Raw genomic sequence first — 23,319 nt, 5'->3', positions numbered from 1 at the left:
TATACTTTATGGTACAATGAAGAATACAAATTAATACTTGGAAAAGAAAACTAAAATGAAACATAAAAAGTGATAAATACAAAATGCAAAGCTATAATTGGAACGTCCCGAAGAGTGTACGGGTGTTTTGCCATGCATCTGAAGTTGAATAAACAAATCACATACTAGCTAATGATGAATCTAACCAAAAGTTTCATAGATTATTACAAAGAGAATAATCATTATTAAGAATCCGTACTCGTAAAATTATTTTTAGCGAATGGAACAAGAAATGGGAATGCAGGAAACAGAGCGTCTTATCTTACATGAAGGGAATTAACAAGATGATCAATACAAGAAAAAGCAGGCACCACTCCAGAAATCAAATACAATATCTGCTCAGGAATTACTATCAGAATCAATATCGAACTGCATCGAGAGACTAGAAACATGGAATAAAAGCATTTTTGGTGGCTTGATTCTCCCATTGAAGCTGTTCCCACCTTTCTCTGGATCCACGAATAACAATTTTCCGCTCCTTTGCACGGTTGGAATCGAGTGGAAGCTTCTTAAGCTTAAGGCAATGAATTACCTTCATCTCTTTCAGATGCGGGAAGGGTAGGGGCTTCCTGTAGATGCTCTTCAAATTTGGCAAATAAGAGAAACAAAGAAAATGGAATTGAGCAAATGGGTTTAGATTTCCCATCATCACCTCTGGAACATCGCTAACGATTTCTTCCAAAGCATAGCAACTGTCTACTTCAATAGACTTGAGGTTTGGAGCGAAAATAAGGAATGTCAAGTCCTTCAATTCTTTGCAATAGGATATCTGAAACTTCTTAAGGCTGTGGAAAACAAAAGATTGGCCCGTGTTTTGCACTACACTTTTATAATCCATCTTCAATTCTGCCAACCCATAACACTCTGCAATCTTTAATCTGTTGAGGCGCTTCAGGTCTGCCAAAGCCGAAACATCAAGAGACTTCGAACGTCGAAAGCCTTTGAGGTACAGAGCGTGAGTACAACATCGTAACTAATGCGAGCTCAAAACACATTGGAGAGCTCCAGAATCACTCAAGTTCAAGCTTAATACTTCTAAATATTTCAAACCACACAATTGCTCAAATTCACCATTGCCAATCATTCCATCGGAATAACTATAACCACTGCCGAAAATTCTCAACACATGCAAACTTGAAAAACTGGATATTAGTCGCCGTGGAATTACAGTTAACCTCCATGTCTCTTCCAAATTCAAACACGTCAGATTCACCAACGCATTTAACTCTTTTGGCAACTCTGCTATGCCTGTATTTGAAAGATCAAGATGTTGCAATGAAATCAACTTTGATATCCCTAAGGGAAAAGAATACAGTCGTATAGCACCTGACAGGTTTAAAACGTTGAGACGTGGCATGGATTGGAAGAAGCCACTATCGATTCTCCGCAATGGTGCGTTATTGTTAAGAAATAAAGTACGGAGATAAGGGCATGTAGGAACCTCGGATAGATTCTCAATTTGATTTTCCATCAATGACAATCGCCTCACATTCTTTTCCCATTTTCTGACATCTGGCGTCTCACTTAGTCCAGCACCTGCATAAACCAAATGTTCCTCTTTCTCCTCCTCAATGTCGGATGCTAATGGAAAGATTAAGTGATTCAATTGGATCAAATGATACCAGACCTACACAATTTTCTAGAGGTATTCTTGGTCGGTACACCATATATGTATGAATCTCAGATGGACAGGTATACATATGCCACTATCAAACAACTGAACAAGGCTCAACATAAAAAACAACAATCCGGAGTTGTTAACATATGATAATGTTGATTGATTAGTGTCACAAAATAGAAAAATGAAAAACGGAAAATAAATTCCGGAGTTGTTTTTTATCACACATTCTTGGTAGCATTGCTTCCTTTGTGCATTTCCACGTTTCCACCGGGGACAAAATCATCTTCACCGACATAACGACACCAGAACCAATGAGTCTTCTATTGAGTAATGAAAAAGCATCAGTCAGGCATGTCCCTATTTCCTACCCGGGGGCAAATCTCCTCGACTGAATGGTATGAATAGATTCCTGGTGATGTCTTCTTCATGGAGCATGTAACAACAGACTAGAAACGAGTACCGACCAAAAATGAGTACCGACCAGAGACGCGTGCCGACCAGAAGCTTGTCATTAAAAAAGAATGCACGATCCTGCAACAATGCGACAGTTTCGCCACGCCCCAAATTGCTAGGGAGAACACGACGTCCCACGTTTGATAGTTGGAACCCATTAGGGCCCTTGACCGTCCGAGTATGATGGACATGGGAAATGCTCTATGAACGTGGGACGATTGCCTATAAAAGTTGGGAAAATCAATTGAGAAGAGGGAGAAAAAGAAAAAGAGAGGGAAAACTCCGCCAAATTGACATCAGAATTTTACTTCATAAAAGCCATTAATACACTTTTCTTTGAGAACATTACTGTTAGTGTGCACGAACTTAAATTACACAGGTTTTCCAAAAACCCTGCATACTGACTTAAGCATCGGAGGGCTTTCGCCGGAAAAACCACCGGCGCCTCTGATTTGTTTCTGTGAACACAGGTCTTGAAGGAGGAAGAAGGGTGATCTGAGCCTCAGGAGTTTGTGCAGTTGCAGAAGCTTGTGGAGTGTAGCGTTTTTATCGTTGTCAGTACAACAATCTGGTCGGGCAAAGGGCGACCAGATTTCAGCATCAACATTTTGGCGTTGTTTGTAGGGAGTACAGTTGGATAAAAAGCTACCACAAAGATAGTAATCATCAGGGGAGTAGCGAATGAATAGTTATGGATGTGACAAGGAGTGACGCCCTAGGGGATGACAATGAAACTAGTGAGACAATCACCCTCCGAGAGATAGCAAATGAGGCTAAGGATAGAGTGGTGCAAGAACGAATGGAGCGAATGGAAAAGCAGATGGAGACCCTTACCACTATATTGCATGAGCTGAGGGATGAACAAAGAAGGGATTATAAGACCGCCGCAACAAGAAATGAGGCCACTGCGGAACCCAGCCATCGAAGGCATAGAAATGAGGAGGTTCTTCCATTGGGGGAACAGCCCTATGGGGTACATCCCCATAGAGGTGCAGTTCGAGTCCCAAGAGAATATGAGAATGAAGGAAAAGACCAATCTCGCTCTAGGCGAGTTTTGGGAATTGATAGCCAAGGAGTGAATGCTGAGGAAAGCGAGCTCAAATGGCGGCTGCATAACATTGAACTAGGTTGCTGCCCGTGATCCTGGTTAGGCTTTAGAATTAGAGGGATAGGTGCGACGATTAGCACAGGTGATGATAAGATGCAGGGCAAAAGAAAGCCCTCTAGCTAGAGGATAATGTTAAATAACGAATCTCCATTGTCAGCAGAGATCATGGTTATTATGATCCCGAGGGATTTTCGTTTTCCCGACCTCAAGTATTCTGGGAGAAGTGACAAGCTAGTGCATATTGAACATTTCAATGATATGACGGGAGTGCAGGGGTTAATACTAGCAAAACGGTGTAGGGTATTCCCATTGATGTTGGAGGGTTGAGCCTGAGAATGGTACAGTAAGTTACTGTGTGGAAGTATAAAGGGCTACGAGCAAATGTGCCAAGAGTTGGCCGAGCAATTCCGCGAAGCGGTAGCCCCAGAGGACGATATGATAGAGTTAATGAGGATGAAACAAGAGGAGCATGAATCTCTTCGTGATTTTGTAAAGAGATATCATCGGGCCGTAATTGATTTAGGGGCTTTCAATCACCCTCAAGCATTGAAAAAGTTAAAATAAGGGGTGAGGATAGGTCGATTGTGGTATAACCTGAGAAATCCTGTTATTCAAAGTTATTCAACAGGGTATGAACAGGCGAAGAAGGATATAGAAATCGAGGAGAAAACGGCGAGAATAAAGAGTGAACAGTTGGAGGAGATGAGGCGAAAGGAGAAGAAAGTATCAAATGGGAGCGGACGAACCGATGAATCATCAATAGGTGGGGAGCATCAGCTCGGACTCGTCCCTATCAGATGGTTCAAAGACCGCAACAGTTCCAGCACGGCCAAGCTCAGTATTAGCGCTCCCCATTCCCGGAACAGCAACGAGAATTCTGACATATGGTTGCCCATCATTATCACAACATTCCAAGGACATTAAATGCAATTAACCCCAAGGTTGGCCGACCAAACCAGCCACCCCCAATGCCAGCCCGAGACGATTTTCACGATAGCCGAGCAGTCCAACTGATTGACTAGAGCCTAGCGTACAAACAGTATACCCCATTGAAGATTTCTATGGAAGAGTTATATGAAAGGATTAAAGGGCAAGGCCTCTTGTACCCCCTACCCCTGTAACCAAACCTGTTCACAAACGGGATAAAGGCAAGTTCTGCAGGTTTTATGACACTCATGGGCACATTATCAGCCAATATCGTGATCTGAAAAACCAAATTGAAGATCTGGTAAGGAACTGGTATCTTAATGAGTATGTTAATGGGGCATTTTCTGTTATAGATTCGCAATATACATCGAGAGCTAGAATTGAGAGGGATCTGGACCGTGAACAGCCAACCATCCACAAGAGGGCCAACACTAGCTGGTGATTGGAATAGAACAAGAAATAATTATGGAAGATATGCTCTAACCAGCAAAGAGGTGTTTTTTAACTTGCCGACAACCAAGAAGGCGAATGTGAGGCAAGTTCCCATCATGTGGATAGATGATAATGATGAAGGTGTCTTATATACCCATACGAGGACGCACTAGTAATCAAGGCGATTGTGGCGGGTAAAGAGTTCCAACGGATACTGGTGGACACAGGTAGCTCGGTCGACATACTCTTTAAATCGACCTTAGATGAAATGGGAATTGCAGACCTGAAGTTAGAATGTACGAACACATCTCTAAAAGAATTTAAAGGAGGACGGTTGACTCTATTGAGGATCATTGAGCTGCCGATTACTATAGGCTCAAGGTTGTTTGAAAAGACAGTGATGCTGGATTTTGTTGTTGTAGAAAAAAAAACCCCTACCAGATAATACTTGGGCAACCATTTATAAGGGTAAGCCAATGCATCATATCCACGCATTACCTGGCGTTGAAGTATAAAGCGAATGTGGCGGTGGGCGTGGTGAAAGGTGACCAAGGGATGGCAAGGAGTTGCCATGCTACAGCTGCTAAGGAAACCTCACAAGTTACCGCGCTCGATAGCCGAGGGGATTCCAGGAAGGGTCGCCAGGAGCCAGCTGAGACTTTGGAGGAGGTGGTGGTGAACCAGGATGATCCGAGCAGAACAGTAAAAATCGGGTCCAGCTTGAGCGAGGCAATAAGGGACGGGCTGGTAAAGTGCTTACAATCTCATGCAGACATATTTGTCTGTTCGCATGAAGACATGCCAGGAATTAATCTTGAGATCGCTTGCCATAAGTTAGCAATAAAAAAAAGGCTAGGCCAGTGAGACAGAAAAGAAGGTGCTTTAATCAAGAGATGTACGAGGCCATAAATGACGAGGTGGAAAAATTATTACGAGCATGTTTTATTAGGGAAGCCCGGTATCCAAAGTGGATTTCTAATGTGGTACTGGTAAAGAAGGCAAACAGAAAATGGAAGATGTGTGTGAATTTTACGGACCTCAATAAGGCGTGCCCAAAAGATGGTTTCCCTTTGCGAAGATAGACCAACTGATTGACTCAACGGCTGGCTACAGCTTGCTTAGTTTTATGGATGCCTTTTCTGGATACAACCAGATACCCCAAGACAAACAGGATGAGGATAGCACTACATTCATCACTAATATGAGTTTGTTCTGTTACAGGGTAATGTTATTTGGTTTAAAGAATGCAGGAGCCACTTACCAAAGATTGGTAAATAAAATCTTTAAACCGCTGATCGAACGCACAATGGAGGTGTACGTGGACGACATGATTACAAATTTCAAGAACTCATCAGATCATGTACGGCATTTGGAAGAAACCTTTAAGCTATTGAGGAAGTACAAAATGAAACTAAATCCCGAAAAGTGCGCATTTAGGGTTAGGTCGGATAAGTTCTTAGGATTCCTGGTGAGCCACCGAGAAATATAAGCCAACCTAGAGAAAATACAGGCGGTAGTAGAGATGAAGTCTCCTTGAATAGTCAAGGAGGTACAAAACCTCACGGGAAAGCTGGCAATGTTGAACCGATTCATTTCAAAGGCCACAGATAAATGCCATCATTTCTTCCAAATTATAAGGAAAGGAAAAAAATGGAGTGGACAGCGGAATGCGATGAGGCATTTGGGAAGCTGGCAACGTTGAACCGATTCATTTCAAAGGCCACAGATAAATGCCACCATTTCTTCCAAATTATAAGGAAAAGAAAAAAATGGAGTGGACAGCGGAATGCGATGAGGCATTTGGGAAGCTGAAGGAATAACTCACCGGTGCCCCATTGTTATCAACTCCAAGGGAGGGCGACGAGTTGTACTTGTATTTGATTGTCTCCAAGTGGACTACCAGTTCGGTGTTGGTTAGAGAAGATGAAAGAAAGCAATATCTAGTGTACAACACCAGTAAAGCCTTGGTGGATGTGGATACTAGGTATCCCGTAATGGAGAAATGGGAACTGACCTTGGTAATAATGGTGCATAAGCTCAAACCATACTTCCAAGCGCACCTGATAATTGAATGACTGATCAACCTCTCCGAAAAACACTCCTGAAATCGGATGCATCTGGTCACTTAGTTAAATGGTCAGTGGAGCTAAGCGAGTTTGACATAACCTACCAACCCCGAGGAGCCATCAAAGCACAAGCCCTGGTCGACTTTGTGGCAGACTTATAGGGGTTCACGAGGAGCAACCAGTTGAGAAAAAAAAGCCAGAAGAGGTATGGTTAATAATGGTTGATGGTCACGCAGTGAGTAAGGATCCAGAGCAAGGGTGGTGATACGTAGTCCAGAGGGGGTTGAGGTCTCGTATGCAATAAAGTTTGAGTTTCAGCTCACGAATAATCAGGCGAAGTACGAAGCCTTCATTACTAGGCTTAAGTTGGCGCACGCATTACGAGCAGAAAGGGTCGAGATCCGAGCAGATTCCCAGTTTGTCTGTAATCAGCTTAACGAGCATTTTCAGACAAGATGAGAGAAGATTGAGCTTTATTTAAAGAATGCAAAGCAGATGATTAGGCTATTTTGAGAGGTTGAAATAAAGTAAATAGCAAGGACAGAAAACTATCGAGTAGACATACTGGCTACAATGGCTGCAACTGCAGATTCGAAGTTGCCCAAGTCAGTCCTACTGGAGGTGAGAACTTCATCAAGCATTGGGGTAGAAGCATAAGTGATGGGGGTGGACAATGGAAGATCCTAGATAGATCCAATTCTCTCATATATCTGTGATGGCATATTACTAGTGGATAGAAAGCAAATGAGAAAGTTGAAATGTCGGGCAGCCAGATATATGTTGCTTGATGGGATGCTTTACTGTCGGGGGTTCGCTTTACCACTCCTGAGATGCTTAGATGACGAGGAAGCAAATTATGTGCTGCGGGAAATACATGTGGAAAATGTGGCAATCATTCGGGGGCAAGGACTTTAGTGTTCAAGGCACTGCGACATAGATATTTTTGGCCGAGCATGCACCGAGATGCGCAAAAAATGGCTAAGTCTGCCAAAGTTTCTCAGATGTCCCTGCTCAGCGTCCAGAAAAGCTGATCGCTATGTCATCTCCTCGACCTTTTGCACAATTAGGGATTGACCTAATTGGTCTCTTGCCCAAAGGACGAGAAGCCGCAACGCATGCAATTGTGCCTATAGACTACTTCACGAAATGGGTAGAAGTAGAGGCTTTAAGTCAGATCAAAGAGAAGAAGACAATCGGTTTCGTTTGGAAGAACATCATTTGCATATATGGGGATCCCTTATGCAATCATAACCGATAATGAAAGACAATTTGACAACCATAATTTCAAAGAGTTTTGTCAAAATTTAGGTGTTGAATTGAAGTTTTGTTCTCCGGCACACCCCTAAGCAAATGGACAAGTAGAGGCAGCCAACAAAGTCATAAAAAAACTCCTGAAAATCAGGTTGGGAGAGAAGAATGGAGCCTAGGCCGATGAACTACCAAGGGTATTATGGGCCTACTGGACAACACATAAAACCGCAACTGGAGAAACCCCATTCGCCTTGGCCTTCGGTCATGAGTCTGTGGTCCCAATAGAAATCGGAGTAGGAACACATCGAACAGAATATTTCAGTAAGGAGCAAAATGATGAGCAGATGTGTATAAACTTATATCTACTGAAAGAGAAGACAGAAAAAGCCTTGCAGAAGGTAGCTTAGTATCAGCAGAGGATCATACGCTACTACAACTGAAATGTGCGCATAAGGCAATCCCGAGCCGGGGATTGGGTTCTCAGAAAAGTAAACTAGAACACGCAAGATCCTAACCATGGCATTCTTGACCCGAACTGGGAAGGCTCGTACAAGGTAATACGAGCAACTGGCCCAGGAGCCGATAAGCTGGCCTACCCAGATGGACGGGAGGTGAAGAAATCATGGAACGCTGAACACTTAAAGAAATACTTCCAGTAAGCAAAGTACTTTGTGAAATTTTTCTTGTTAAGTTATCTCCGCTAGATGTAGTAAGAAATTGTTGCATGTGCATGTGTTTTATTCCTTGTAACCAGTCAAATGTTCAATAGAGATGAATTATGTTCACATATATCTTGTTAAAACGATTTTAAAGGCAAAAGAGTTGCCTAAACCTACTCAGTTGCTTGAGGACGAGCATGCAAAATCAAGAAATTTTGTTAAGGCAAAAGAGTTGCCTATTCTTGCTCAGTCGCTTGAGGACGAGCAAGCAAAATCAACAAATTTTGTTAAGGCAAAAGAATTGCTTATTCCTACTCAGTCGTGTGAGGACGAGCAGGCAAAAGCGATAAATTTCATTAAGGAAAAAATGTGCCTAATCTTGCTCAATCGCTTGAGAACCAGCAGGCAGAATCAACAAATTCCGTTAAAAGCAAATATGTGCATATTCATGCTCAGTCGCTTGAGGAAGAGCAGGCAAAAGTGATAAATTTCATTAAAGCAAAAAGGTGTCTAATCATGCTCAGTCATTTGAGAACGAGCAAGCAAGATCTACAAAATTCATTAAGGTAAAAAAGTGCCTAATCCTGCTCAATCATTTGAGGACAAGCAAGCAAGATCTACAAAATTTGTTGAGGTAAAGAGTTGCCCAAACTCGCTTAGTCGTCTGAGGGCGGGCAAATAAAGTCACAAAACCTACTTTATGGTTATACCACGAGCTGATTGAAGCTCGAGGAAATTTTTTAAGGCAATCCATAAAGAAAAGACTAGCAGGGAAACAATTAGAAAGCATCAAAAGCTTATAAAATTCCAACGTTTGTAACTAAGCAAAAAGTTTATGATTTACATAAAGATTAAAGTTTATGGGTCATGAGTAGAAGGATCAATAATTTCAACAGAAGAGGGATCTGCAATCTTAGGCAAAGAAAGACCGACCATTTCTGAAGGAGCAGGTACCACTTCCTGACCTGCGCCTAAAGCTTGGTCCCTTGTCTCCTTCTTCTGCTCCCCACTTGAAAGAGCCTCTTTTTGGTCCTTGTCCCCCTAGCCCTGCTCAGCCATATACTCCTGCACGCCCGCCTCCAGCTTGTTCATGTTCAGTTCTGGATATTATTTCTTGAGTACGAACATGATACATTTATAGCAAAAGGCAAGCCCATAATCATACTCCGCGTCCAGTCGGTCATTCACATCAGCAGACTTACCCTTTAACTCAGCTACCAGCATTTCCAAGGACTTGATTTGTTCTTCGTATGCTGTCTTCTGAGTGTCTAGTTCGCTTTAAGTATCCTCGAGGTCGGACTTCAGGTCAGCCAACTCACTCTCAAGCTGAAAAGAATTGGATTCAGCAGAAGCAGCTTTCTCTTCTAGGTCCATGACCTGTCTGTGCAGCTCGAGCATCTTCTCCTTAGAGCAGTCAGCAGATTCAACCTTTTTCTTTAGGTCCTGAATCTCTGCCTGTTGTTTTCTCTTATGACGTGCGGTCGTAAGTTTGTAGCAAGAAGCCAATGTAGCAAGCTTGAAAGCAACCCTTTGGTGAGAACCCCCCAACTCGTCAAGATCCATGCTCTCAACATCTTTAACCATTTTAGGCCTCACTGATTTGGTGTATTTCCTCTGGTAAGAGGCCAAATGATCGCATCGGTCACAAGGCGGGGGCGACGAAGTCCGATCTCTGGATTGAACGCTACCCTCAGGACTCTTTTCGCGAAGATTCTCCCCACCATTCTTTCGGGTCGGAGGAGGGGGCAGAGCAGGAGCAAAGGTTTTGGAAAGGCCGGTATTGCTTTTCTTCTGAGGAAAGGGAGCGCTGCTGGATTCGCCCGACACCCAAGCATGTTTCCTTGACATGGCGCTGAGGATCTTATTATCTATCCCGGCAGCTACGTTAACTAGACGGGATTCGATGAGACTGGTCGATGATAAGAGATCATGGCAGTTGAAGGTGTTAACCAGAGCAGTTTCGACTTTGAGCAGCGGCTCGTCATCGAGTTTACTGACCAGACCCCACGAGTTTGAAAACATAAACAAGGTTAAAGAAACAAATAATTGACGACCAGAGACATGAAGCGTAAAGAAAAAAAAATGACCTGGGGTGACAAAACGCGTGGGAAGGTGAATATCACCACCAAGCGACTGAATCGCTAGGTACCAGTTTCCCCAGCAAAGAAGAACTTGTTCTTCCAATTTTTACATGAAAAGGGAAAGCCGGTGATGGGTTTCCTCTTCGCAGAGCTCGACATGAAGTAATACCAGCATGCCTCTTTTGGACTACTCCTCAGTTGATACAAGCTCTTTATTTCCATAATGGAGGGTTTCCCAAGCTGACACCATTCCCACAACACAAACAGGCCCGAGAGTACCATTCGCCCGTTAGGGTGAAGCTGACTAGGAGCTAGATGCATGCCACCCATAATCTTGACAAAATAAGGTTGAATAGGCAATCTAGCTCCTAATTTAAAGCTCTCCAGATGCAAAGTTACATAACCTCTAGGAGGACGACTATGAGCATCACCTTTCCCGAGATAGTAAGGAAAACATCGTTGGGGATTTGATAAAGGGTTCTTAGTTTAAATAGGTCAGAATGGGTGGTGGCACACTTGAGGTAATCAATGGGGTAAGAATCGACTTCCATTCTATGACCGAGATTTATTTTCTTGGCTGGTCGGCTCGGCTCGGAGTTACTCTCCTCATTGCCACCATTTTCTCCAGGGATCTCAGCCTCGTCAGAACTGCGATTCTCCCTATAACCAGATGCTTGCCCACTATGGTTCCCATTGGGCTCGTAATCATAAGGTGGCGGAATAGCTTCTGGTTAAGAGTACCTAAGAGTGTACTTACTAGAAGAAAGACCTACATTACTAGAAGGGTTTTGGGGATCAATGGCTCTCAACAAATTAGGGTACGAATTTATCTCCTCATCGCTCTCAACTATGATTATTTTTCCTTTTTGTCTTAACATAGTGAAGTTTTAAGAGGAAAGTACAGCAAATCCAGACATCAGAGCACGAAAGAACAGTATAAAACCCACGCAACAACAACCAAAGAGGGGGTTAAGGGCGATACCTAGGTAGATGGACGCTAGTGGCGTTGCTGTGACGGCGAGGGAGCCAAGCAAAAGGAAATCTCCGGCGTAGAAAGTGTGTTTAATTTCATAAAATGAGTTGGTTCACGATAGAATGACGTAAAATGGGATGCCATAAAAACCTTCGAATTAGGGATTTTACGCAGGAGAGAGAATGGAAGCGTTTAAGTAACATGGGTGTCAGTTCAATCAGCGTGTATCGAGGGCAGATAAATCGCCATTTCAAATTTCAAACACATGGTGTAAAAAGTGTCACGTCATCGACATTTAAGACGACGTGACAAGATGTTAGCTCGGTAGCATATGTGGAAACACTAACATACATCTACATCCTGACTAGAAATCCTCTAAGTAGAAAGCGTCACCTCAAATCCATCACAACAAAGCAATAAATAGGAAGACGCAACCCGGATGTGGCCAGGTTCGACTCTTAATTTCTAATCTTAACTAGCCTTACTCGTAATACTAGAAACTTGGGGACTAGTATTCAATAATGAAAAAGCATCAGTCATACATGTCCTCATTTCCTAGCCGGGGCTGAATCTCCTCGACTGAATGGTATGAATAGATTCCTGGTGATGTCTTCTTCATGGAGCACATAACAGCCGACCAGAAATGAGTACCGACCATAGATACGTGCCGACCACAAGCTTGTCATTCAGAAAGAATGCACAATCCTGCAACAATGCGACAATTTCGCCACGCCCCAAACCGCTAGGGAGAACATTTGCCCTACATTTACTCACGTTTAATAGTTGGAACCCGTTAAGGCCCTTGACCGCCCGAGTATGATGGACATGGGAAATGCTCTATGAACATGGGACGATTGCCTATAAAAGCTGGGAAAATCGATTGAGAAAGGGGAGAAAAAGAAAAAGTGAGGGAAAATTCTGCCAAATTGACATCAGAATTTTACTTCATAAAAACCTTTAATACATTTTTCTTTGAGAACATTGCTGCTAGTGTGCACGAACTTAAATTACACAGTTTTCCCAAACCTACATACTGACTTAAGCATCGGAGAGTTTTCGCGGGAAAAAACACCGGCCCCTGTGATTTATTTCTGTGAACACAAGTCTTGAAGGAGGAAAAATGGTGATCTAAGCCTCAAGAGTTTGTGTAATTGCAAAAGCTTGTGGAGTGTAGTATTTTCATCATTGTCAATACAATCGTTGGTGAGCCAATCTAGTCAGGCAAAGGGCAACCAGATTTCAGCATCAACATCTTCCACACTTTACCCATTTCTTCAATCGGAATTCCCTTGGTCTCCGCCAAGAAGAAGTAGATGAAGAATGACATCACCATTACGAAGAACCCGAAGAAAAGGAACAAGCCAAACTTAAGATGGCATAGCTTGTTCAAGAACACTTGCGCAACCAAGAATGTGCATAACATGTTGACAGAAACACTCACACTCTGTGCCGCTGATCGTATTTCGAGTGGTAAAATTTCACTAGGCACCAACCATTCAAGAGGACCCCAAGACCAGGCAAATCCAGCAACGTATATGTAGAAGAAAAGCACTACAACAATTGCGTACCACTTCGGCAGCTCCCCAGGATTCCCATCAATTCCAAATTTAGTACCAATGCAAGCAGCAACAACAGCCTTCGCAATCAGATAATGAGTTAAAAACCATCCCTAATGGAAAGATTAAGTGATTCAATTGGATCAAATGATACCAAACCTACACAATTTTCTAGAGGTATTCTTGGTCGGTACACTATATATATATGAATCTCAGATGGACACGTATACATACATATGCGACAATCAAACAACTGAACAAGGGCTCAACATGAAAAACAATAATGCAGTCTAGAATCTGTGCTGACATCGTCTTTGCGAGTTCCTATTCCATGATTGAATATGCACTTTCAGAAATAAACAACCAATAAAATGTTCTGCAAGTGTAAAAGTTGTTAATCAAATTGAGACGCAAAAACACATAACTCATAAAAGAGGTCACTCCAAGTATTAAAACCTTTTTTCCAATTCCTAACTTCTAGAAGAAAATAATGACAAAGGAATTGATTTCAATAGCAGTATTGTTCCTGCATGCATACAATTATAACAGTAACTAGGACAAGATATTGATGGATTTATTGGGCGGGGAAAAAAATGTTTGATTAACTTACATCTGGGGCATGTCCATGGAAGTATTCTCCCTAAATACTCCAAGGGTGTGTCAACTTATTACAGCTCCTATGAAGAATATATAACCACATTGTATCAGTAATGTGTGAATGGCACCAGATATTTCCAAGCTTTTGTCTCCACATCTTAGCTAAATCAACAGACTGAGACTAAAAGAATGATGTCAGAAAAACTAAAGCTCAGTCCCATCCGTGACTTCATAGTTCATATATAGGTTTGCCAAATTAAAACTTAGCAAAAACATCCCACAGAATCACCCCTCAGGGATCAATCATCAGACTTGCTTTCCAAGCTATATATGTTTCCCATAACTCCAACAAAGCTTACTACAATAGCCAATACTAACATCAGTCCTGACAGGAACTTCTCCCCAAGGCTTAAACCTGGCCCTTCCTTCCTTAATCTTAATGCCACAAGAGAAGGGAATATAAAACCCAATGACACCGCCGTAGTTGCCCCTGTAAACTTGAAAGCAGTCCAAATGTTTGGAATCATTGTGGAACCAAAGTAAATCAACACCAGAAGCAACCCTGTCAAAGCCAAAGACCTCTTCCTACTCTCCAAAAGTGGATCTTGAACCAACGTGTAATTATTGTAAGCACCAGATTCAATCATCAAGGAGAGACTTGATCAGACATCAGAGGGCTGAGATGAAGAGCTAGCATTAGAAAGAAACCTAGAAAGACCTAGAAATTTGGTTCAAGATAAGGGTTGTGAGCTGGTCATCAAGCAATGAGACAAAATGTACCAGAGTTAAGAGGTTGTTATCCTTTCTTGTAATGTAGTGAGAATAAATCAGGGCCCTTGCACTATAAATAGTGATGTTATGAATGAGAATGTAAGCAGCAAAATCATTTTCTTATTCATTGCGGTGTGTCTTATAATTCTGTTTTTTTTTTTTTCCCAAAACTAGCTTTGTTTCATTTGATTATTGAATATCCAATTGGATAAATGTGGGACTCCGAAGGATATTAATTTGGTGCTTCAGGATATTTTTCAGCGGATGGTTCCAGTTTAGCATTTCCGCAAATGGCAGACTCATGTTTTAGTCAAGTTTGCTTTGACGGTTAATGTTTTTTGTTGTTTGACTGAATTAATTGCCATTGGGAATTCGACACTGCTTTACCTAGAATTGTTAATTTTAGTTGTAAGTTGGTGATCATTGGATTAATCCAATCAATAGTAAGGAGCGGCCTTCCTAAGCTAAGGTCTAGCTCTACTGTTCCAATCCTAAGTTCGATCTTCAATGATTGTGTGAGTTAATAATAAAATTAAAAAAGGTTGGATTCTACTTACTTTTCACATGCAGCTGATTGAAAGATGAATATAATTGGTGTTTGTCTGTAGGCACATTTCCAGCAAAGTAAAAATGAACAATATATATTCAAGCATGAGTAATGGCCTTCATTTAGTGTTTTGTTACTTCTGCACAAAGGTGCAGCAGAATTTTACAGAGATCGATTTAATTTGCACCAATCTAAGCAAGTTTATGATGTTGAAGAAGAAAGAAACGTCTATAATAATGAAATCAAGCCGTAAAAATAGTATTTTATTTAACTTGGAGAAGCACGCACCAGAAATTAATCAAATGTGATCTATGCTAAAGATTGAAAACAGGAAAGAAAAGCATTTTGAGTGGCTTCATCCTCCCACTGAAGATTTCTCCACCAGTTTGCAGCTCCACGAATAACAATTTTACGCTCCTTTGCACTGTTGGAATCGAGTGGAAGCTTCTTCAGCTCATAGCAGTCACTTACAGTCAATTTTTTTAGACATGGGAAGGGCAAGGGCTTCAAGTAAATGCTCTTCAGATTTGGCAGATTTCCTATTCTAAGATACTGGAGTTTTGCAAATGCGTTTGGATTTCCAGCAAATTCTCCCACACTTATGATTTCTTCCATAGCCTTGCAATCTGTTACTGCAATGTACTTGAGGTTTGGAATCAAAACAAGGAGTGTCAAGTCCTTCAATTTAGAGCAAAAGTTTACTTCAAAACTCTGAAGGCTGTGGAAACCAAAATGTTGTACTTCCCCTGCATAATCAATCTTCAATTCTACCAATTCATAACAGTCTGAAATCCGTAATCTTTTTAGCTGCTTCAGATTTGCCAAGCCAGAAACATCAACCATAGTCGAACCTTTGAAGTCTTGGAGGAGCATAGCTCGAGTACAACTTCGTAGCATATGTGAGTTCAAAAAACTTTGGAGGGCACGAGAACTTCCCAAGGTCAAGCTCAATACCTCTAGATGTTTCAGACCAAGCAACTCCTCTACTAAGAGTTCTCCCCCACCGAATAAAACGCTGTCTTCTGGATAAAGGCCGCACGAAAAATAACCATTACCGAACATTCTCAGCACATGTAACCTTGAAAAATGAGATATTAGTTGCAGAGGAATTTTTAATAAAAGACCAGTGTTTTCCAAATTCAGACATTTAAGATTTACCAACGCCTTTAACTCTTCAGGAATCTCAGATATAAGTGAGGTGGAAAGATCAAGGTGTTCAAGTGAAACCAACTTTGAAATCCCCGAAGGTAATTCCAATAATCCCATGTAACGTGAGAGGTTTAAAACTTTGAGACTAGGCATAGACTGCAAGAAGTCACTGTTGATTATCCGTAAGAGGCCGTCATTGTTAAGAAATAAGGTAAGGAGATGAGGGCATGTAGGAACCTCCGATAGATTCTCAATTTGATTTTCCATCAATGACAATCTCCTCAACTTTTCCCATTCTATGACATCTGGCGCCTCCCTAAATCCAGCACCTGCATAAACCAAATAGTTCTCTTTCTCCTTTTCAGCGTCACAAGCTAACCACAATGCCATGTCCCGAATCACGTCATGCATTTTTACTTCGTCTTCATCTACCTCCTCCAGTAAACAAGCTTGAACAAGAATGCCCACAATGTGGTATCCTTGCTCATGAGATCCTAACGTGACACTTCCATTCAAAAGACCCTCTCCAATCCAACAGTCTACCAAATTCTCTTTAGAAATACAACAATCTTCTGGATATAGACAACAATATAAGAGACAAGATCTAATTGTGTCATTTGGCAAATTATCGTAACTGAATTTCAAAAGAGGATAAACCTCGTTTCCCAAACCTGGAAACTGAGAACTTGACGTTCTTAACACCTGAATTGCGTAACTCCATTCTTCAGGTGTTTTCTTGCAAGCCATGGCTCGGCCAATGGTAATAAGAGCGAGTGGCAAACCCCCACATTCTTTGGTCACTGTTTGGGCTAGCTCAAGAATATAAGGATGGCAGTTCAGAGTTTCTTCCCCAACTTTTTGTCGAAACAATTCCCAAGCATCATTGCCTGATAAGCACTGCACTTTAAACTTCTTGTGAGCTTCCATCAAACCACAAACTTCTTCGGAACGGGTTGTGAATACCACTTTTGATGCACTAGTTTGTGAACTAGGAAGAGGGACGCCCACTTTTGTTAAATCAACCCGCTGCCATATGTCGTCTAGCAACACAACAAACTTCTTCCCCCTCAAAATCCTAAAGATGTCAAGAGCTTTCTGTTCAATTCTTCTACTCTTCCATGTTTCATTCAGCAAACCTATCTTCTCCCCAATAACTTCTTGAATGCTTTCGAGTCGCAGGTCTTTTGACACTACGACCAATATCACTAAATCAAAATTTGTTGGACTCCCAAGAAATTTGTTGTTGATATGGGTCAATAGTGTAGTTTTACCGACACCGCCCATGCCATATAGGCCAACAATTCCAACTGGTTCTTCTACAAGACATCTCCAAACTTCTTCAAGTTGTGATTGCAAGCCTACCATGGTTGGCTCAGTGGGTCTCTCATCTACAGCAGGTTCTGGTACTTTATCAGCCACCACCTCAAAAACTCCTTCGCCCATTAAAGTCTTGATGTCTCTCAGCTTTCTAGCCACTTGTTTCCCAAACTTGTAGCTTGACTTGCAGTTCTTGGAACAGTAGCCTCCAAGACATAATTTCTCAATTTCTTGAGTGCCGTCTCCAATAAATGCACCAGCTTCCGTTTCAACAGTTTCCACCCTTGAAACCCACACATGCACTTGGTCCAGCCTTCTCATTTGTTGCCGTTCAGCATCGTTAACCCTCCTCATCAGATCGTTCTTTGCTGCGATTAGTTTCCTCAATTCAGTGTCCAAGGCAACAAGATTATCTTGGAGGTTACTTATGTATGCTGCTTTTCCAAGGAAGCAATCTAAGCAACGATTGAAAAAAGCACCATCGCACGAGATTGAGATTTGGCAAATGTTACCCATACTTTGGATAAGAATTCAACCAAGAGAAATCACAAAAAAAATTTAAAGATATTGATGAACACAATCTGCTGCGGAAGTGTATATCAAAATTAAAAATTAAAAAAAAAAATAGACATGTTACATTCCTGACAGCTTTAATTGCCTTTAATAAATTAGCGTATCACTTTTTTTATTCTTATTCTTTTCTTTTTGAAAAAAAAGAAAAAGAAATTAATAAAAGAATCTTGGTTGTTTTTGCCTTCGCGCGGCATGATTTGAAAAGATTAGGCATCCCATTCCTGATGGCTTTAATCGCCTTTTACAAAATAGCATATCGCTTTTGTGCAATATGTTCTTGCTTTTTCTTGAAACACTGCATTTGGGGCCCATTCCTTTTATGCAAGTAAATTTAGTTATAGAGTAGATATAAATATAATTGACTCTAAATAAAAATTTTATCGATCAACAAGATTTGATCAAATTTGAGTATCCCCCAAGTAGAAGCTTAGGAGTGTCAAAAAAAACCGTCCGGACCGGATCCGGGCAAAATCCAGACCGTATACACAAAAAACCAAATCTGAGTTTGAAATTCTCAAATCCGGATATTTCCGGGCCTAGATCCAGGCTCAACACAAAAAAAACACCTGGAATCCGAACCTGGTTTCTTAATAAATTAAAAAAATATATAAATATATTTTATATAAATATATAATTGTGAATTTATGACATGTTGGATGTTATTTAGATTTATTTTGTGATTATTGTGTTCAATTTAATTTAATTTTTTTTTATATAGATTGAATGAGTTTATGGTGCGTTTACTTTTTGGATTGGAGTGGGAATCCTTGGATTAGGAGTGTGGAGTGGGAGTGGGAGTAGGGTGTTTACTTAAACTAAATGAAAGTATGGATTGTCAATCAGAATCCCAATTATTTATTTACTTTGTCTTGGATTGGGAGTAAATTATTTTAAATTATAATTTTATCCTTATGTACAAAATTATAATTTGTAATTAAAAAATTAATAAAAAATATATTTGAGAAATAAAATAAATATTTTATTATATTTATAAATTAATAATAATTACTAATATTCTTAATTATGTAAATCATAATTTTTTATTAATTTTAATTTAAATTATGTGAATAAAAATTATTAATAATAGCAACACAAATGAAATATTATTATTGATAATATAGTACAAAATTAATATTTTTTTAGAATAAAATATTTATTATTATTAAATAAATAAATAATTAATATTTATTAAAATTAATGTTTAATATTATTAATTTAAATATAATATTTATTAATTTAATAAAATAAATATGATATAATTATTATTTTTAATAAATATGATATTATTATTATTTTTAATAAATATGATATTATTATTATTTTTAATAAATATGATATTATTTATTTTATTAAATATTATTTATTTATTTTATTAAATATTATTTATTTTAATTTTAATTATAAGGATAAAATGGGAAGAGGGGGGAGTGGATTCCCACTCCCCACTACAAAATTGAGTGGGACTCACGGATTCCCACTCCCACTCCCCCCTTTTTTAAGGTAAGTAAACACTGGAGTGGGAGGAATCCACACTCTACACTCCCACTCCAGCAAGTAAACACTACCTTAGATTAGAAATTGAATGAATTTAAATATTAGAAAGTAGATTGAAACAATTTTTATTTATTATTTGTGTAAATTTTGCATTGTTAGTATGTTATATATTTGTATTTGACATTTTTTTTTAAAGCTTAAGATTGAATAAGTTTATTTGACTATTTTCTTTTTTAAAATTTGTATTGTTAGAAAAATGAAAGAAAAAATTGAAGGAAAAAAAAATTGAAGTTATCACATGCAGGCTTCGAAGCCCAAATCAAAAATCCGAACCCAAGGGGTGCCGAGCTTGAGCCCGGACCACACCTGGAAAAATCGGGTTTTAACCCGGGTCTGGTCTTGCATTTCACTCACCCGGTCCGATCCCGGGCAACACCAAAACCCGGACCGGACCCAGGTATTGCCAAGCCTATAGAAGCTTACGTTGGGTGGCGGAATTTGTAATTTCGAGGCTAGTACAAGTGAAATAATGTTGGGTGGCGGAATTTGTAATTTCGAGGCTAGTACAAGTGAAATAATGGAAAGCTCAACTTGAATCCCTCCAACTATACTCGCATGATCTCCCTTCAGTTCAAATAGCCAATAAGCCAAGTAATATCGTCAACAAGGAGGCGTCCGGAGTTCGATCCTTACATAGTAACAACTGCATTACCGAATAACGAACTGTTACTGCCGTGAGACATTTGTTTCTTCTAGTGGCTTAAAATCTAATTGTTGTAACACGCTACAATTACATAAATCAAAGCCATCGGAAAAATTAAGTGATTCAATTGGATCAACTGATAACAAGCCTACACGATTTTCTAGAGGCATGCTTGGTTGGTAGACCATACATGTATGAATCTCAGATGGACACACGTACATACATGACAATCAAACAACTGAACAAGGGCTCAGCATGAAAAACAATAATCCAGTCTAGAACTTGTTCTTGAATATGCATTTTCACAAATAAACAAGCAATAAAATGTTGTGCAAGAGTAAGAGTTGTTAATCAAATCGAAATGCAGAAACACATAAGCCGTAAAAGCAGTCACTCCAAATATTAAAACCTTTTATCCAATTCCTAACTTGTAGAAGAAAATAATGACGAAGGAATTCATTTCAATAGCAGAATTGTTCTTGCATTTATACAAGTATAACATTATTCTAGAGAAATGGAAAAAAATGACAAAAAAAATAAAAATTAGGACAAGATATTGATGGATTTATTGGGCGGGGAAAAAAATGTTTGATTAACTTACATCTGGGGCATGTCCGTGGAAGTATTCTCCCTAAATACTCCAATGGTGAGTCAACTTATTACAGCTCCTATGAAGCATATATAACCACATTGTATCAGTAATGTGTGCATGGCACCAGATATTTCCAAGCTTTTCTCTCCACATCTTAGCAAAATCAACAGACTAAGACTAAAGGAATGACGTCAGAAAAACTAAAGCTCAGTCCCACCCGTGACTTCAAATATAGATTTGCCAAATTAAAACTTAGCAAAAACATCCCACAGATCACCTCTCAGGGATCAATCATCAGACTTGCTTTCCAAGCTATATATGTTTCCGATAACTCCAACAAAGCTTACTACAATAGCCAATACTAACATCAGCCCTGAGAGGAACTTCTCCCCAAGGCTTAAACCCGGCCCTTCCTTCCTTAATCTTAATGCCACAAGAGGAGGGAATATAAAACCCAATGACACTGCTGTAGTTGCCCCTGTAAACTTGAAAGCAGTCCAAATGCTTGGAATCATGGTAGAACCGAAGTAAATCAACACCAGAAGCACCACTGTCAAAGCCAAAGACCTCTTTCTACTCTCCAAAAGTGGAGCTGATCCCTCAAAGAATAAGGCGTCCACAGTCTGCCGTAGTGAAAAATGCACGACAGGGAAAACAAGGATCAAATGAAAAATGTAACCAACCCGGACAATATAATTCAAGGCAGTGCTGTAACCGATCCCAAGATCCTTATCAAAATTTGTCAGCACATCAGATTCAGTGTCCTTTCCGAAAAGTAAATACCCTGATATGGCTGTCGATGAATAAACCACAATGCAAAGAATAGTAGTAAGTCTTCCAACATGGTTCATCTTCTGGGGGGTCCGCCCTTCTAGCTCATTATAGATAGGTTGAACATTGAAGTGACAAACATATGCATTTGTCATAATCGGAATCACTACAAGCAGATCCAAAATCGCCTTTTTTGATCCAAAGTCCGGACTCATCCTAGGAGGATCAAGTTTTCCTTCAACAAGTTTAATAAACGCAATAAAGAAACAAACCACGACAAACACGACAGCAAGAGCTACTGAAGCAGCTGAAGACATGCTCAAAGATTCAATCCTATCCAGAGCACAAAGCGGCGCAAGAAATACCACTAACACTATCAAAATCAATAATTTTCTATGATCCCACATCCCTTTCCCCAACCATTGGTCGAAAACCCCAGTATGATGAAGTGATCCCGACATGACATCTCCTACAATGATCAAATACACCACCAAAACACCAGCATTATTTAAAATTATACAAATTTCCGACAAAATCTTGGCGGGCCTTCCCAATGCATATTGCACAACTTCCCCATATGATGTTGCCTTGCACAAAACTGAAAACCTGACTAACAATTCAACACTAACTTCAGATAAGATACCCATAAAGATAATCAACACAAAGCCTACAGCCAATCCAAGAACCTTCATTGCAGCAGGCAATGCCATGATCCCAGCACCAATAACCGTAGTGGTTAAATTAAAAACAGCACCAGCAACAGCAGACCCTTCATTGGATTTAGCACTAATAAGGGGGTAATCATCATGTTCATCATCTTGATTATTATCAACATGATCAACAAAATTCTTGGAATCTGAATCGTGTTCTTCATCAAAAGTTTGAATTTTGACGTGGGATTTTATTCGGGATGGCGGGTTTTGATCATTATCGTATACTTGTAACTCTAAAAATGAATTCTTGGGAATAACTGTATAATTACTATCCATTCCTTACGAGGAAAAAAATATTTTTAAAAAGGAGATTTTTCTAGGAAGCTAAAGAAATGTCAAGAGTTGAAGATGAAATAATGAAAATGAAAATGTGGGTAAAGATTAAAAACTTACAATGAATGAATGAAATCTTGAAATGGGAAACAAACAGAATCAACGTCTCATCAAGTTCTTGGATGGAATTGAGATGCGAACAACAATGGAACCCTAGATCTCAGGGTCAACTGTTTGTCTCCCTCGGGTTTTGAGTTCTTTTCTTGGCTCTTGAACAGAGAATGGCTAGATGTACTTCACAGGAAACTGAGAGGTTCTCTTATTGGAGGATTTTTTTTCTTACGTGGACTTTCTTTATATTTTGATTTTTATTTTTGGACTTTTCTTCTACATTTTTTTTTTTAATTTTCTAATATAATTTTAGTTTGATTAAAATTGGCAGCAAAAGTCACATCTTTTGTTTAATATATATATGTAGCTAGACACTATGTCCGCGTAATTCTTAACTAGCTAAACAAGTATTGTAAGTTGATAATTTATCATAAAAATTATAAATTAATTAAATATAAAGTGATTTTATTAATTGACGTAATATTATCGAACTCTTAAATAACTACAAGTTAGGACATGCGTCATAATTTGTCAAGATCTTT

At 39.8% G+C, this 23,319-nt stretch overlaps 2 protein-coding genes and 2 pseudogenes across 2 annotated transcripts; all 4 read right to left on the bottom strand.

The window, feature by feature from the left end:
- Positions 1-421: 421 nt before the first annotated feature.
- On the bottom strand, positions 422-1,955 carry LOC127898810 (disease resistance protein SUMM2-like; annotated as a pseudogene).
- A 7,879-nt stretch (positions 1,956-9,834) lies between these two features.
- Positions 9,835-14,410, bottom strand: LOC127898809 (uncharacterized; annotated as a pseudogene).
- A 913-nt stretch (positions 14,411-15,323) lies between these two features.
- Positions 15,324-18,950, bottom strand: LOC102612504 (probable disease resistance protein At5g63020). Its single transcript, XM_006465161.4, has one exon. The coding sequence runs from the start codon at positions 18,061-18,063 to the stop codon at positions 15,391-15,393; it is 2,673 nt and encodes an 890-aa protein (XP_006465224.2). The 5' UTR covers positions 18,064-18,950; the 3' UTR covers positions 15,324-15,390.
- Positions 18,951-20,136: 1,186 nt separating this feature from the next.
- LOC102606926 (amino acid transporter AVT6E) lies at positions 20,137-22,978 on the bottom strand. Its single transcript, XM_052431534.1, has 2 exons — positions 20,919-22,978; positions 20,137-20,317 (listed from the first exon to the last, which is right to left on the bottom strand). Exon 1 carries the CDS (start codon positions 22,667-22,669, stop codon positions 21,197-21,199), a length of 1,473 nt encoding a protein of 490 aa, XP_052287494.1. The 5' UTR covers positions 22,670-22,978; the 3' UTR covers positions 20,137-20,317; positions 20,919-21,196.
- Between the last annotated feature and the right edge of the window lie 341 nt (positions 22,979-23,319).

This window comes from Citrus sinensis, chromosome 7 (assembly GCF_022201045.2).
Source record: "Citrus sinensis cultivar Valencia sweet orange chromosome 7, DVS_A1.0, whole genome shotgun sequence".
Taxonomy (NCBI): domain Eukaryota; kingdom Viridiplantae; phylum Streptophyta; class Magnoliopsida; order Sapindales; family Rutaceae; genus Citrus; species Citrus sinensis.
This window is presented reverse-complemented; position numbering and strand designations above follow the sequence as displayed.

What these genes read in the sequence shown, in the direction of transcription:
- LOC102612504 (XM_006465161.4), bottom strand. Translation starts at nt 18,063, where the DNA reads ATGGGTAACATTTGCCAAATCTCAATCTCGTGCGATGGTGCTTTTTTC.
- LOC102606926 (XM_052431534.1), bottom strand. Translation starts at nt 22,669, where the DNA reads ATGGATAGTAATTATACAGTTATTCCCAAGAATTCATTTTTAGAGTTA.